Raw genomic sequence first — 17,183 nt, 5'->3', positions numbered from 1 at the left:
AACAGTTTATTGACTAACCTCCGCCCACATGAATACACAAAAAAGGGGGCGTGGCCTTGTTGCGCTCCGACGGAGAAGGAAGAGCTGCGTTTGTGTTTGTCGCCATTGAAACGCTGTTATTTTAATCTCAGAGTCCAATCATCTTTGTTTGGGCTTCCCAGGGACGCTGTACTTAGAGATCAATGGTTACAATTTGTGTTTAACTCGGTTCCCGAAAAATTATAATCCACATGTAAAACTATGTGCAGCACATTTTGCTGAGGACAGCTTCCTCAATCTCAATCAGTTTAATGCCGGATTCGCACAAAGATTATTCTTGAAAGATGGAGCAGTTCCCTCTTTGTCTGGAGAAGGCGTTGTTTATGGACCACAACCGGTAAGTGTATTTTATTATTTAAGTTGGTGCGTTTAACAGTTTCTGTAACTTATTATACAAAGGGCAACGCTGTTTAGCTTTGTTAACTAGATGGTAGTGCTGTGCAAAAAATCGAATGCGATTTTCATGCGCATCTCGTCAGTAAAGGCGTTCTGTGATTAGAAGTACATCTCCAGCACATGCATTCAGATCAGGATTGCCAGGTTTTCAAAACAAATCCTGCCCACTTGCTTCTCAAAACTAGCCCAATTGCGTTTGCAGGAGGTCAGAACATAACACAGGAACCGCTGGCCCAATCAGAACTCGTTACGTATTTCTGAAGGAGGGACTTTATAGAACAAGGAAGTCATCAGCCCGTTTTTATGACTGTGAAAACAGCGGTATACAGATAGGTGAATTGTTTGAAAAATACTGCTTTTTTTTACACGCGAAACATGAACACGTTATATTGCACACAGTAAACACAATAAAAGCTTCAAAAAACACTAAAAATGTGAACTTTAAATGTAATTTTAAAAATATAAATAAGTATAATTTTTTTATAAGAATACTGCATATTAAGTGTAAAAATTTAAATATATTTTTTGTATTTAAATTTATTTTTACAAACTTAAAAATCTAATAATTGAATACATTTATTAAACATAAAAAAAATTTAAAAAATAAAAGTAAAATATTCCACATATCAATTATATATTACACACAATATTAAACTTGATGAAGCTATAAAATGAGCTATACACATAAAATATTACATTTGTATTTAATAAAAAAAAATTGTGGTCATGCACTTTCATTAATAAAAATCTTTCTAACCTGAATCAATTTTCAGCTCGTTCATTTCACGCCACAGGTTATGCTTAAATTTTCCTCAGTCATTTTACTCTGATTCACTGATCAGTCGCAAATTTGACTTCTTTCTTCACTTAAAGCAAATGAATCAGAATCGGAAACAGAAGCTACTACGATGTCTTTAATGGAACCTTTGAACATGAATGTGAGAAGAAAAAAAAAAGCCCAACACAAATTTGTTGATAAAATGTCTTTATTCCCTTCTTAAAAGAAAAACAGAATGCATAAAAATCTGTAACCAGTCGCATACATTTCTTCCTCCAGCGGTGCATATTTAACCACGGCTTCTTCCCAAGAGCCGCAGAAGGTATAACAATATTTGAATGATATCCATATATAGGGTGAGTGCAGCGTAGACATATTCCTCGGGATTTAGGGACAGAGTCTTGTTCCCGAGAAGCATCTGCGTGTCCACGGCCAAGAACTGCAACACAAACATGACATGATTTCATTTATTCTGTTGTATATGAGGGGAAATTAAGCATTTTTTAACAGCAGAGTTAGGGCTTGAAGAACCCCAAAGAATTTAAGTCATCCTTTCAATCATTTAAAACCATGTTATTTTGTACTGTATTTAGTAAGAGTTTTAGTTTTATTAAGTTTAATAATAAACTTATTTTACACTATAAAGGAGTAAATGTTTTGTGTTTTTATTTTGACAGTTTAAAAAAAAATTATCTTCATTGGTTTTTTTTAAAAGAAAGAGAGAGAAAAAAAACAACATTTCAAGAACATCTAACCTTACAAAAAATTACATTTGAATACCCATCCCCATTTCTTTTCCAACAAAAAAAAAAACACACCACCGTTTCCCCAGAGGTTGCTCCACTGCAGAATCTCCCGAGGTGGTGGAGTCCACTCTAGTCCCCGAGTTTAGCCCACACAGGGCTTCTATTCCCGAGTTTAGCCCAGATAGAGCTTCTGTTCCCAAGTTTGGCCAAGAGAGGGCTTCTGTTCCCGAGTTTAGCCCAGAGAGGGCTTCTTTTCCCAAGTTGAGCCCAGGTGAGTTTAGCCCAGAGAGGGCTTCTTTTCCCAAGTTGAGCCCAGGTGAGTTTGGCCCAGAGAGGGCTTCTGTTCCCAAGTTGAGCCCAGAGAGGGTTTCTGTTCCTAAGTTGAGCCCAGAGAGGGCTTCTGTTCCCAAGTTGAGCCCAGAGAGGGCTTCTGTTCCCAAGTTTTTGCCCAGAGAGGGCTTCTGTTCCCAAGTTGAGCCCAGAGAGGGCTTCTGTTCCCAAGTTTTTGCCCAGAGAGGGCTTCTATTCCTGAGTTTAGCCCAGATAGAGCTTCTGTTCCCAAGTTTGGCCAAGAGAGGGCTTCTGTTCCCGAGTTTAGCCCAGAGAGGGCTTCTGTTCCTTAGTTTAGCCCAGAGAGGGCTTCTTTTCCCAAGTTGAGCCCAGGTGAGTTTGGCCCAGAGAGGGCTTCTGTTCCTAATTTGAGCCCAGAGAGGGCTTCTGTTCCCAAGTTGAGCCCAGAGAGGGCTTCTGTTCCCAAGTTGAGCCCAGAGAGGGCTTCTGTTCCCAAGTTTTTGCCCAGAGAGGGCTTCTGTTCCCAAGTTTTTGCCCAGAGAGGGCTTCTGTTCCCAAGTTGAGCCCAGAGAGGGCTTCTGTTCCCAAGTTGAGCCCAGAGAGGGCTTCTGTTCCCAAGTTGAGCCCAGAGAGGGCTTCTGTTCCCAAGTTGAGCCCAGAGAGGGCTTCTGTTCCCAAGTTGAGCCCAGGTGAGTTTGGCCCAGAGAGGGTTTCTGTTCCCAAGTTGAGCCGAGGCAAGTTTTTGCCCATAGAGGGCTTCTGTTCCCAAGTTGAGCCCAGGCAAGTTTTTGCCCAGAGAGGGCTTCTGTTCCCAAGTTGAGCCCAGAGAGGGCTTCTGTTCCCAAGTTGAGCCCAGAGAGGGCTTCTATTCCCGAGTTTGGCCCAGATAGAGCTTCTGTTCCCAAGTTTGGCCAAGAGAGGGCTTCTGTTCCTGAGTTTAGCCCAGAGAGGGCTTCTTTTCCCAAGTTGAGCCCAGGTGAGTTTGGCCCAGAGAGGGCTTCTGTTCCTAAGTTGAGCCCAGAGAGGGCTTCTGTTCCCAAGTTGAGCCCAGAGAGGGCTTCTGTTCCCAAGTTGAGCCCAGAGAGGGCTTCTGTTCCCGAGTTTAGCCCAGAGAGGGCTTCTGTTCCTTAGTTTAGCCCAGAGAGGGCTTCTGTTCCCAAGTTTTTGCCCAGAGAGGGCTTCTATTCCCGAGTTTAGCCCAGATAGAGCTTCTGTTCCCAAGTTTGGCCAAGAGAGGGCTTCTGTTCCCAAGTTGAGCCCAGAGAGGGCTTCTGTTCCCAAGTTTTTGCCCAGAGAGGGCTTCTGTTCCCAAGTTGAGCCCAGAGAGGGCTTCTGTTCCCAAGTTGAGCCCAGAGAGGGCTTCTGTTCCCAAGTTGAGCCCAGGTGAGTTTGGCCCAGAGAGGGTTTCTGTTCCTAAGTTGAGCCCAGAGAGGGCTTCTGTTCCCAAGTTGAGCCCAGAGAGGGCTTCTGTTCCCAAGTTGAGCCCAGAGAGGGCTTCTGTTCCCAAGTTTTTGCCCAGAGAGGGCTTCTATTCCTGAGTTTAGCCCAGATAGAGCTTCTGTTCCCGAGTTTAGCCCAGAGAGGGCTTCTGTTCCTTAGTTTAGCCCAGAGAGGGCTTCTTTTCCCAAGTTGAGCCCAGGTGAGTTTGGCCCAGAGAGGGCTTCTGTTCCTAATTTGAGCCCAGAGAGGGCTTCTGTTCCCAAGTTGAGCCCAGAGAGGGCTTCTGTTCCCAAGTTGAGCCCAGAGAGGGCTTCTGTTCCCAAGTTTTTGCCCAGAGAGGGCTTCTGTTCCCAAGTTTTTGCCCAGAGAGGGCTTCTGTTCCCAAGTTGAGCCCAGAGAGGGCTTCTGTTCCCAAGTTGAGCCCAGAGAGGGCTTCTGTTCCCAAGTTGAGCCCAGGTGAGTTTGGCCCAGAGAGGGCTTCTGTTCCCAAGTTGAGCCCAGGTGAGTTTGGCCCAGAGAGGGTTTCTGTTCCCAAGTTGAGCCGAGGCAAGTTTTTGCCCATAGAGGGCTTCTGTTCCCAAGTTGAGCCCAGGCAAGTTTTTGCCCAGAGAGGGCTTCTGTTCCCAAGTTGAGTCCAGAGAGGGCTTCTGTTCCCAAGTTGAGCCCAGAGAGGGCTTCTATTCCCGAGTTTGGCCCAGATAGAGCTTCTGTTCCCAAGTTTGGCCAAGAGAGGGCTTCTGTTCCTGAGTTTAGCCCAGAGAGGGCTTCTTTTCCCAAGTTGAGCCCAGGTGAGTTTGGCCCAGAGAGGGCTTCTGTTCCTAAGTTGAGCCCAGAGAGGGCTTCTGTTCCCAAGTTGAGCCCAGAGAGGGCTTCTGTTCCCAAGTTGAGCCCAGAGAGGGCTTCTGTTCCCAAGTTGAGCCCAGAGAGGGCTTCTGTTCCTTAGTTTAGCCCAGAGAGGGCTTCTGTTCCCAAGTTTTTGCCCAGAGAGGGCTTCTATTCCCGAGTTTAGCCCAGATAGAGCTTCTGTTCCCAAGTTTGGCCAAGAGAGGGCTTCTGTTCCCGAGTTTAGCCCAGAGAGGGCTTCTGTTCCTGAGTTTAGCCCAGAGAGGGCTTCTGTTCCCAAGTTGAGCCGAGGCAAGTTTTTGCCCATAGAGGGCTTCTGTTCCCAAGTTGAGCCCAGGCAAGTTGGCTTATTCTGAACTCTCTGTTTGTCCTGCCAGGGCCAATAAGGCCAATCCTGAGCCCTCTGTTTGTACCATAATGACTAAGAAGGTCCATTCTGAACCCTTAGGCTGTCCTCTCATGGCCAAGAAGGCCATCTGTAAATCCTCAATCATGCCGGTCACAGCCGGTGAAACCATTCATGAACTCCCAGTTCTTCCTGTCATTTTCACAGATACCATCTCTGAATCCACTCATTGTCCTGTCCCGACCAAGGAGACCATTAATTTGACTTGTTTCTTTTATTGTTTGCTGCATGCCCTAAGTCTTGCCTGTTTTTTTTTATAACTCTTTTGCATTTAGTAATATGCTCTTTTAATAAAGCTGCATTTGGATCTCCAACTCCATTGTCACTGCTCAGCATTACATTTTTAGTTCTGTTTTGTTAATTATTATTCAATTGTTTCAATTATTTATTTATTTGAATAATTTGTTTATTTATTTAATTATTCAGTTTGGGAGTCGGATGACTTACACAGGTGAACATCAGTGCGCCCATCGCCGAGTAGATGAGGTCCAGAATCCTGTTGTACAGGAACATGCAAAGGATCCCAAAGAACAGCATGACGACAAAGCAGACGAACAGCACACCATAACAGGAAGTGAAGTCATATTTTGTCTGCAATTGGACAGGAGACAGATATTAAAATCAGCAACTCTTCAGTAAAATTAACTCTTCTGCTTCGGATTCTTTAATAACTCCACAAGACGTTAGCCCATAAATACTTAAATGGAAATAATTCAGGAGTATTTAGCACATTGTTCTGTTGACATCAATAGCAGAGTTATAATTTTTAACTAAATCTAAACATATAAAATATAAGTTATTATAGTTTTAGTACGTGGTAATGTACATTTCACATTTTCATTCAGTTTAACTTGATGTACTAAAATCACTCAAATAAATAAATATATATATATATATATATATATATATATATATATATATATATATATATATACATATATATGAGAAGCTATATATATGAAGCTGCTGGAGACCTTCTATCACACTGCAGTGGAGAGCCTGCTGACATACTGTATCACAGTCTGGGATGGCAGCTGTACAGAGGCGGAGAGAAAAGGAATACAGCGGATCATCAACACCGCGCAGAGGATCATTGGCTGTTCTCTTCCCTCTCTGAAGGACCTTTACAATCCCGCTGCTTCAACAGAGCTCAGAGCATTGAAAAAGGCCACTCACACCCTGGTTCCCACCGGTTTAACCCGCTGCCATCTGGTAGGTGCTACAGGTGCATTAAATCATGTACAAACAGACTTAAGTATAGCTTCTTTCCCATAGCTATAATTATGCTGAACACAAACACGCACTGACCCCACCCATTCCATCTTATTCAGTGCAATGTGCATATCGTATGTATCCTTTTTTGTTTGTTTTTTGTTTTTGTCTATTGTATGCCACACAATTTCGTTGTATCTTGTGTACAAATGACAATAAAATCATTAATATATATATATTGTAAACGAATTTCACTGTATTGTTATTTCAATATATTGTACAATATATTGTAAACGAATTTCACATTGAACAAGGTGCAAACAACCTTAAGCCTGTTTCACACATACTCCGTCTGCAGTGCGTATGCGTTGCATATTTTTTTACGACCCAATGTTAACGGATTCAAGTGTTTATGTGGTTGCTGTCCATCAGTGTGTTCCAGGAGCAGTGCAGCGATCGTTCACGATCGTGTGTCCGTGCTGCTTCTGCACCACATACGAAATGCACATGGACTGCAGACGCACTGCAGACGGATTATGTGTGAAACATGCATGCGTCTTGTCGAGGTTTCCATTGGGAGGATTCAATTGGAAGCAGTTGAGTTGAGAATGTGAACGTCCTGCTCTCTCAGGGGAACAAAGGCTACCTCCGCAACTTTCATGAAGACACGAGGTGACAGGGACAACCCGAAGGACAGAACCTTGTACTGATATGGTCGTCCTTCGAACACAAAATGCAGCAATGGTTTGTGGTACGAAATAATCGATACATGAAAATACGCATCATTCAGGTAGATCACTGCAAACCAGTACCAAGGACAGATGCACCCAAAGATGCATTTCTGCATCTCGTCAACATCTTGAACAGTAACCGGGTAAGGGCCTGGTTCAAGACGCGCAAGTCTAAACTTGTTCGTAACCCACTACCTTTTTTGGGTACAATAAAGTAGGGGCCCTTCAAATCGGCTGGAGGGATCGGCTCTATCGCATCCTTTGTCAGTAAGACTCTGGGGACGTGGGGTGAACTGAATCGCACAGCCGATTCTGATGGACTGCAGGAGCCAGCGGGACGGTTTGGGTAGCCAGGCACCCAGACACCGTACAAGCTGGACCAGCTGGACCACCGACTTAGCCGCAGCTCGGCTCTGAAGCGAAAAACTGGTATGCTGGATGCAAAAATCCCACTGTCCAATGGTTCATTTAGTTTACACTCGAAGTAGATTGGTCTCTCGAAGCGAGATTCCAATTCATCGGTCATGACATTACTCATAATTATCGACTGAAAGGGAACTGTAAAGAAGCCACTTATACAAATTAAAATGTAATAGATAATAAATAGACATTTTCTTTCAATTAAATACTAAAAAATTACTTAAAAATGCAACTAAATTACTAAAACGTTAACGAATAACATTCAAAATAAGAAAAACGATATTAGTATATTAATGATACTAAAATAACACTCGGCAGACATTAAGACAAACTTTGCAACATTGAAATAAAAAACATGGAAACGTTTTTTTTTTTTTTGTTTGTTGCTCACATGCAGTTCTCGGTTTCCAAATGAAAACAGATAAGAGGAGCACTGACCTGCAGAGAGAAGACGATGACCGTGAAGCAGACCAGCACAGTGATGCCAAGGGCCATTATCACGATATCAGTGTCGTAGAAGCTGGAGACCACACCCACCATGTAGGACATCGCCAGCGTCAGGATACTCTGAGATGCAAGAAACCGTTTATTACGATGCATGAAAGGAGAATTAAGTCTGTTTTACATTTGAAAAAGCCTCATTAGAGATTCACCAGACAAATGAGGTTCCACGGATGCTTCCTGCGAAACTCTCCGCAGCACAGGATCACTAGGTAGGGCACCAGGAATATTACGTAGCCCACCCAGTATGTCCAAACATTCCGCTTCACGAACAGCTTGACATTACGCTCAAAAGTGAACAAGGCCACGAAGCCAACGGTGATGGCCAACTGAAGACTCAAGACAGAAAAAACCTGCAAAGCACATAAAAAATAAAAATAAAAATTAGTCTTGATGCACTAAAATATCTCAAACGGAAATAGAAATTTATAAAAACTATACAGACATTAAAAACACTAATAATAACAAAAACATACAACAAAGTTACTTAAATTAAAATTTAAACTACCTCAAACATGTGTGTATTCTCTTTTAGTTTAACTTGATGTCCTAAAACAACTAAAATTCATATTTCTGAAATACAAATTAAGAAAATACTAAGATAACCTAAGAAAATACTAAAACTTTACAGAAAATGAAAAGTAAAAAACTAAAAATATAGATTAGTTTAAAAATATAATAAAAGGTATAATAGTAAAATGTGATAACTATAGAACTTCTAAACTAACTAAAAGAAAAATTAAATAAAAATAGACATTTAAAAACAAAAAGTAATAAACAAAAGACAAAAACTACCAAATTACTAAATGTTTAACTAAAATTACAAATAAAAATAAAAACGAAATTAAAACATTTAAATAAAAATCTAAAGATATAAAATGTCAACAGAATTGCTTAAAATGTAACTAAAAATCTAATTTAAACATTTCTTATTTTCCCTGTTTAACAAGATGCTTTTAAAATAACTAAAACTGAACTTAAAGCTAATAAAAAACTATACAGATATATTTGAATTAAAAACTAATAGAATTAGTAAACTAATAAAAACTAGTATAAAAAAACACCAAAATGACTGAAACCGTTTGAATTGAATTGAAAAATCTAAATTAAACTAATTGAAATATGCATCTGAACATGACGTTTTCTGAACTTGACTCTTGAATCTTTCACTGGTCCTGTAATGAAGGTCTGTTCTATGTCAGTGTTTACCTTCCGGATGAACATTCTTCTGACGGCTTTATCGTCGAGTCCGGGGCCTTCGAACTCCTCGTTCTCATAGTCTGGAGGAGGATCGCTCTGTCCCGGCTCAACCATCGCCACTTCTGTCACAAAACAAAACTTAGTTTAGAGTTTATGACCAAAGAGCGAGTTGTGTGTGAAGTTGAATGTCTCACCATATGGAAGTGGTTGTCCGTATGGTCCGCTACTATACGAATCTGTCATATGCGGTGCTGTTTGAGGATATGGTTGCGGTGGATATCCAGAGCCTCCCTGTCCGGACATGGGATTCCCAAAAGCAGTGGGCGGAGGGTATGGTGGTCCGACGGGTACAACGACGGGAACGCCAGCATCCAGAGCTCCGTGAGGAATACCCGCATCATACGATGGAGGCTGATCCACGCCGGAGACAAGAGGAGGGTTTCCAAAAGCAGTGTACCCACTTTGACTTTGTGCCATGACTGGATCTCAGCTCTGGAAAAAATTTAATAAAATACAATATATGCTTTCATAAAGTATGTTATATATAAATATATAAAGGTCTGAGAGTAATGCAATTTCAGTTCTCTGTACGTCTGTGCTGTACAGGTGCATCTCAATGAATTAGAATGTCGTGGAAAAGTTCATTTATTTCAGTAATTCAACTCAAATTGTGAAACTCGTGTGTAACGATACAAACTCCCTAATCATCGGGAAGAAGGAGGCGGGAACCGGCGCACAATCAAAATACTTTAATAATTCAAAAATAAACAAAACAGCGCGTCAGCCCCTCACGGCGACTGACGCGCACAAATAAAAAGCAAACACATAAAATAACGTCCCAGACCTGGTCCTCTCTCGTCCTTCACTATAGTCGATCCAGTTTTATATCCTTCCATCTCCTACGTGGGACTCGATACTGGCGGTGGGGCGCAGGTGTAGCTCATCTCCAATCACTACACCTGGCCTCACTCCTCGTTCCCACGCCTCTCGGCCCCGCCCCACTCGCCACATCGTGTATTAAATAAATCCAGTGAACACAGACTGAAGTAGTTTAAGTCTTTGGTTCTTTTATTGGAGATAATTTTGACTCACATTTAACAAAAAAAATACCAATTCACGATCTCAACAAATTAGAATATGGTGACATGCCAATCAGCTTATCAACTCAAAACACCTACAAAGGTTTCCTGAGCCTTCAATTGAATTTATTCAATACACAAGTTGAGTTGAATTACTGAAACAAATGAACTTTTCCACAACATTCTAATTTATTGAGATGCACCTGTACATGTGGAAGAATTGACAATAAAACAGACTTGACTTGATACATACACATACATACATATTATACAGATAACGATATATATAATATGAAAGGGATTTGTTTACATTTTAAATATTTTTTTTTTAGTTCTCCCAGAGGAAGAAAAAAAGAGTATTCCTAATTCTTTAATTATTCCTTAATTATTCAAATAATATAAAATCATATATCAGCATGTTATATAATATATATTATATACCATCCACACTGTATGAAAATCTTGAAATATCAGTTCTATTTTTTTTACATTAAAAATACATTCACTTAAAAAAAATAAAATAAATTAACTTCATGTTTTATTCATTTTTATACCTTTTCATATATGTATCATTCCCACTCGAAAAAGTGCCTTTAGTCAGTCAGCGTTCTCTGTAACAGCAACCAAACAGTTGAATTTATTGCCAAGGATGATAAGAGAAACAGACACTTATCATCCTTTTACTGGTCAGCTTAAGAACTGGCTAATTGATAATCAGATATGTGTACATTAGACTATTGACTGTCTACTGAGAATTGTTGCTTGATAGCAGATTGTCTTGTGTCAGACTTTGAAATTTCTCACTATGTTTTAGCCTATATTGTGTGCTGACGTTGCTTGTTACTTATTGGGGTGTGTTGTATCCGTTTTATTATTACTTTTCTATGTTGTTATTACTTGTGGACTGTAAAAAGTCATTTTATGTTTTTTATGCTGATTTTTAGGTTGCCTTTATAATAACTGGCCAGGGACAACAGATGAAAATTAGCCTGTTGAGCTAACTCTGGCTCATTTACAGTTATTTTACTGTTAATCAATGAGCACTGTCCCTGAAAAAATAAAATTATATATATATATATATATATATATATATATATATATATATATATATATATATATATATATATATATATATATATATATATATATATATATATATATACATATATATATATATATATATATACACACACACACACACACACACTATATTGCCAAAAGGATTGGGAGACCCCCTTCTAATAAACAGTAATTTCCATGAATAAAATGTTATTGTTTGAGCACAAAATGATATTCTAGGTGTAATGATGTGCCAGAGATGTTCAGATCCGTATGCAGAACTTCTACTAAGAATGGTCAGACAGGCAATAATCAGTAACGACGTCAGGTATGTCAGGGATAACCAGGATCAATAACAGAAACGAGCAGAACGTCTGGGCAGGCAGCAGAGAATCAGACTCGGTAAAACAATCCAAAGGTCAGGTACGGCAGGAACAAACACAAGGAAAACGCTCGGAAATGTCAGACAGGCTAAACAAGATTTTGCAATGTGTTGGAGTGAGTGTGCTGCTTATATGTGTGTGTAAATGAGGTGCAAGTGTGGCAAGGAGATTAGCTGATGAATGAGGTGCAGGTGTGGCAAGGTGATAGTTGATGCGGTGACTCATAGGAGATGTAGTTTGGGTGTGGTGCAACAGTATGAGAGGTGCCAGTGTCCAAGGGATGATATGGTGACATCTGGTGGTTGATGGGTGGAATGCTCCTGAGTGGAGTGCCCTCTATTGAGAGTGAGGAATTGTCGTCATAGCACAGAGCCCCTCCCCTCGATATCATAGTCTCTGCCATGATGGCAGGACACTGGCGACGAAACAGGATTGTTTACATTTGTTGTTAACTCGGTAGTAGTTTTTGCAATTCAAATTCAAATTCAAAATTCAAAAAAGCTTTATTGTCTATCCCCACAGGGGTAGAAAATTGTCTTTAGACAAGAGGCTCAACAACAATATACAACTATCAATACACAGCTAACAACAATACAATACAACAGACAACCACACAATTTAAGATAACCCCCTCCCCTATTTCCTATTTAAAATGTCAACGGCCGTCGGGATAAAAGACTTCTTATATTTGGCCTTTTTCGCCAAAGGTACTTTAAATCGTCTACCAGACGGAAGTAAAGCAAATGAGCTGTGCAGAGGATGGGCAGAGTCTGTCACAATAGCAGATGCTTTCCTTTTTACTGCCACAATATAAAGATCAGACAGGGTTACTTGTTTCTCACCAATAATTTTGCCAGCTATGTTTATAATCCTTAGAAGTTCCGCACTGTTTTACCATGCCTAGAAGTTACTGCTGCATTAAAAACTGCTCCGTTACCTCACGCGATACATATGGAACACATAGGAACAATGGAATACAGTTTTATTTAGGTTACACCAAGCACAAAACAGCGGTATTTGGAGAAGCTCTCAAGCATCCAAAACATCGACCCATACGAGCTCCCAGCAGCGGCACAGAGACCTGGACCATTTACCTCCATGCACACATATGGACATTGTGAATTATCTTGTTTTTGGTGTAAGTTACTACACAAATCAGGAGTTTAAAAGCCACAAGTCTTTGGAAAATTACGAGGCTTTCTGCTGTGGATGGGTCCATCTAGCCTCCAGGTGGTGAAAACAGCGTTGTACTGACTAAAGTAAGTTTATTCACATACGTTTAAGCATGTTGTAATTACACATTGCATTTAGCAGACACTTCTTGACCAAAATGACAAAGTAACTTAATTAACTGCGACTGTTTCGTAAACACTAGATTGTAACGAGATGTTCAATGTACACAAACGTTTCCAACATGTTTTGATGTAGGCTAAAGCGGTGTATGTTTAGCCCAATGACACATACTGTACCAGGTTTTTGTGTTGGGGCTGCAAAGTGGACAAACCAGTTCTGGGTTTGCTAGGGTAGTTAAATGTCCTGGTTAGATTAAAGCCATTAACAGTGTGAATGCAACGTGACTTACATCATAAACAATATAGAATGTCCTACCATCATGGCCGACCGGCTCAGTCCCCTCCAAAATCAACCCAAATTGGAGATGGAGAGGGAGTTGTTGTTGTTATTTTCATCTGAAAGAAGAACTTTTTTTCAGTAAGCTAGGCCCTATGTGTTCAGTAAGCTTGTTTCAGTAAGCTATGTGTTTTCAAGGCTTCAAGGTTTTATTGAATGCTATCTCTATACAAGTGAAAAGTAATGCAGTCTTAGTCAGTCTTTTATTTTGTAATTTTAAGAGCAATAAACATATATTGCAATGTTAAGGAATTCATGTTTTTTTCATTCAGATATGTAAATCAACATGTATAAATTGTTAGTAGTCAATTAATGGGGAGATAATTGAAATCGAATCGGTCTGAAAAAAATAATCGCTAGATTAATCGTTTAAAAAATAATCGTTTATCCCAGCCCTAATCGTGACACTAGGGAATTGTGTGCTTTTAATCTTATAGCATTTTATTATTTCTATTCTAACATGACAATACCTCTGTGTATAAGTTAAGGTTAAAGGGGGGGTGAAATGCTATTTCGTGCATACTGAGTTTTTTACACTGTTAAAGAGTTGGATTCCCATGCTAAACATGGACAAAGTTTAAAAAATTAAGTTGTACGTTTGAAGGAGTTTTTCTGTTCCAAAAATACTCCTTCCGGTTTGTCACAAGTTTCGGAAAGTTTTTTTCGAGTATGGCTCTGTGTGACGTTAGATGGAGCGGAATTTCCTTATATGGGTCCTGAGGCACTTCTGCCGGAAGAGCGCGCTCCCGTATAGCAGAGCAGAGAGAGCACAACAGACTTCACTGATCAGAGCGAGAGCGTCGCCAAATGTCACAAAAGGAGTGTTTTTGGTTGCCAGGGCAAGACAACCCTGCACAGATTACCAAAGAAAAAACAACATTAAGGGACCAGTGGATGGAGTTTATTTTTACAGAGCATCAACGGAGTTGTGCAAGTGTTTGTTCCCTGCATTTCTAAAATGCTTGTTTTACAAACAAAGCCCAGTTTGATGACGGATTTGCACATCGTTTACTTCTTAAGGATAATGCAGTCCCAATGAAAAAGGGTCACGATTGTGTGTTGGAACCACAGGCGGTGAGTAAAACTGCTTAAAATATCTCTGCCTCCTTGTTAGTGCGTCCGCCTCCCATCGGAGACCCGGGTTCGAGCCCCGCTCGGAGCGAGTCGTTGCTGCTGCTGCTCTCGTTCAGTTTCAGCCTTCACAGCTGTCACAGCTTTCAAACGCTCTCAACGCAAAAGCCTACTCGCGCTCGTGATTCTTTAGCTCCGCCCACACGTCACGCCTCCAGGCGCTCATGTTTTTCCGGGAAAAATCGGTAAAGACTATCTTTCTCTTATGAATATAATAAAACTAAATACTTTTTGGAGTTATGAAGGATGCAGTACTACTCTATAGTTACTCAAGATTAACAGGATATTGAGTGAAAACGAGCATTTCACCCCCCCTTTACAAATAAATGGTTGATTGAGTCAGTAGGTGCGGTAACATGGACACTTTTTGCTTCCATCGGATTCAATTAATTCTGATTGACGAATCCGAACGTAGTGTTTACATGAACGCCGAATAAAGTGATTGGGTTGATATGCACGTTTACATCTCCTCTCGCTGGGATTACAAAAGGGATTATCCACCCCTTACAATCCGATCAAGATTTTAGTCAGATCTGGCCAATTCAATCCGATTGACGTGTTTACATGTGACTTTTTTTATTCTGATTGTGCTTCTAGTCCTATTACGATCAGATTACTAGTGTCCTTGTAAACGCAGCTAGTGTGAACCTTTGCTGTGACTTTAAATGCAGACCTTGAGCCAGAAGCTCAATGACTGATATATAAAATTGATTTTACTATACATACATACATACGTATATGAGTCACGGACTCATGTGATTATCCTGTTGTCTTGCTTTAAGATCTTACTAATGCATTTCATACGGTAGACCATAAGATCTTGGTTTCTCAATAACAACATTGTGTTGGTTTTAAAGTTTCAGTCTTATTTGTCTAACAGAAGCTTTTCTTTCCGCCTTGGGGTTTTACGTCCTCTTTGGCATTCCAATCAATTGGAGTTCCTCAAAGCTCTGTTCTGGGACCTATGCTGTTCTCTTTATATTTGCTTCCCTTAGGGTCCATTTGTAGGAAATATGACATCTCGTTTTATTGTTATGCAGATGACACACAACATTATCTGCCTTTGAAAAGGAAAGATGCAAAGGAGTGTCTTGGAGATATTAAAGCCTGGTTGTCCTTACATTTTTTTTAAGTTCAATAAAGAAAATACAGAAGTTGTGGTATTTAGATCTAAGGGAGCTCGTGATTCTTCTTATCTGGATCTCGGTGCTTTAAGACCGTGTGAAGCCCAATGTAAAAACAACCTTGGTGTTATTATGAACAGTGACTTTAAACTGGATAAACAGATTAACGTAGTAATTATAAACTAGAAGGTACCGTAGCAGCCCTAAAACTCTGGAATAATTTGCCTCTCCATAAAACATTTCTGTTTTTAAATCTAGTCTCAAAACTCATCTCTACTCTTTGGCATTTAACAGTATGAGAGCTAGTTTTATGCTAGAGTCTGTCTTCTATTAGTTTATTGTTCTATATTGAGTACAGCACTTTGGTAAACACCTGTTGTTTATTTAAAAGTGCTTTATAAACCAAATTTGACTTGACGATAATATAACATATACAATATAACTGTAAATTACACATAAAAATACGAAAATAAAATATGATAAAGAAATATTATATATATATATATATATATATATATATATATATATATATATATATATATATATTTTTTTTTTTTTTTTTTATAATATTAATAACTGTCTATATTTAGCAATATTTTCATTCAGTGAACTCTGGAGTGATGATTGATGTACTTCAGGAGAATAAATAAATAAATGTCTAGAAGGGTAAATATTTTAAAGCATTACGATAAAAAATAAAATACACTTTCTACCCCTTTCCAGCCTCAGTATCGCCATTTTTATCATTCTCTGACATTATCTCTCTTGTAACAACAAAGATAGTTGTTAAAAACTATTTTAAAATCTCTAGTAACACGAGACCTCCCGATATTCAACATATATGTTTAACTCATAACAACAACAAAGTAACAATGTATCAAAACAAGAGACAAATCAGTGAAGCGTTCCGAAACATGACAGTCCTTCGTTTTCAATTCGGTGATAAGGAGAGTTTCTGAACTTACCTGTCGCTGCGGACTGGAGAGTAACAACCGAAGTGTAAGCACGTAACTCACTTAATGAACTCGAGGATTTTGTAGATTTAAAACAAAATAACCTGCTGTGTTTGTAACACCGCGGGCTCCTCGCGCTTCCCGTAAGAACAGCCCCGAGACGCGCGCCCCCTTTTGGCACACGCACAGTTCCCCTTCAGATTCCACACCGTTTTCATGATTTTATACACTACCACTGAAAAGTTTTTGGACAGTAATATTTTTAATGAAGCCTCTACTGCTCACAAAGTCTGCATTAATGTGATGCAAAAACATTTATAATGTTACAAAAGATTTTTATTTCAGATAACTGCTTTTGATTGGTTTAATTAAATCATTTATTTTAAAATTTTATTTTAATATTTATTCAATTCGAATTGGTTTGTATAGCGTATTTTCACAGTATGCATTGTTTCAAATCTGCTTTACAGAAAATGCATGTGTCTCATATTATAAGTTGTGCATGTTGTCACTATTTTTCACTTTAGGCTACTTTCTTTCACTTTCATGTTGATTTAAGTTGGCATCATCTGGGGTCCTCATAGGGTCAGTGTCATCATCTACATGATATATATATATATAATTTATTTGCACACTATACAGTTGACTGGTGTAAAGCAGTTCGCTTCAGTATTTTCTTCACTGTCCAGATGAGACATTTTCAGTCCATTCATTTCATGCCACAGTTTATGCTTATTGTTATTTTTCTCATCCATTTTACTGTGATCAATCACACATGCTTTGGCTTCGGTCTCTGATAAAAGCACAAGAATCAAAACCCTT

The 17,183-nt window shown here is 39.5% G+C and overlaps 1 protein-coding gene across 2 annotated transcripts; it reads right to left on the bottom strand.

Moving 5' to 3' along the window:
- Nucleotides 1-1,403: 1,403 nt before the first annotated feature.
- On the bottom strand, nucleotides 1,404-16,564 carry LOC127974669 (protein lifeguard 1-like). 2 transcript variants are annotated; one of them, XM_052578108.1, is made up of 8 exons: nucleotides 16,374-16,564; nucleotides 10,637-10,693; nucleotides 9,198-9,495; nucleotides 9,013-9,125; nucleotides 7,956-8,156; nucleotides 7,741-7,869; nucleotides 5,387-5,530; nucleotides 1,404-1,652 (listed from the first exon to the last, which is right to left on the bottom strand). In XM_052578108.1, the coding sequence occupies exons 3-8, from the start codon at nucleotides 9,478-9,480 to the stop codon at nucleotides 1,503-1,505; spliced, it is 1,020 nt and encodes a 339-aa protein (XP_052434068.1). In that variant the 5' UTR covers nucleotides 9,481-9,495; nucleotides 10,637-10,693; nucleotides 16,374-16,564; the 3' UTR covers nucleotides 1,404-1,502. The 2 variants fall into 2 exon arrangements, with proteins under 2 accessions (XP_052434068.1, XP_052434069.1); XM_052578109.1 differs by lacking the exon at nucleotides 10,637-10,693.
- Nucleotides 16,565-17,183: the final 619 nt, after the last annotated feature.

Source organism: Carassius gibelio, chromosome B16 (genome assembly GCF_023724105.1).
Source record: "Carassius gibelio isolate Cgi1373 ecotype wild population from Czech Republic chromosome B16, carGib1.2-hapl.c, whole genome shotgun sequence".
In the NCBI taxonomy this organism is placed as follows: Eukaryota; Metazoa; Chordata; class Actinopteri; order Cypriniformes; family Cyprinidae; genus Carassius; species Carassius gibelio.
This window is presented reverse-complemented; position numbering and strand designations above follow the sequence as displayed.

What these genes read in the sequence shown, in the direction of transcription:
- LOC127974669 (XM_052578108.1), bottom strand. Translation starts at nt 9,480, where the DNA reads ATGGCACAAAGTCAAAGTGGGTACACTGCTTTTGGAAACCCTCCTCTT. An exon ending in CGTGGAACCTCATTTGTCTG is followed by an intron (nt 7,870 to 7,955) that starts GTGAATCTCTAA and finishes CTTGCATCTCAG; the next exon opens with AGTATCCTGACGCTGGCGAT. An exon ending in GCGCACTGATGTTCACCTGT is followed by an intron (nt 1,653 to 5,386) that starts GTAAGTCATCCG and finishes TTTGTGTTGCAG; the next exon opens with TTCTTGGCCGTGGACACGCA.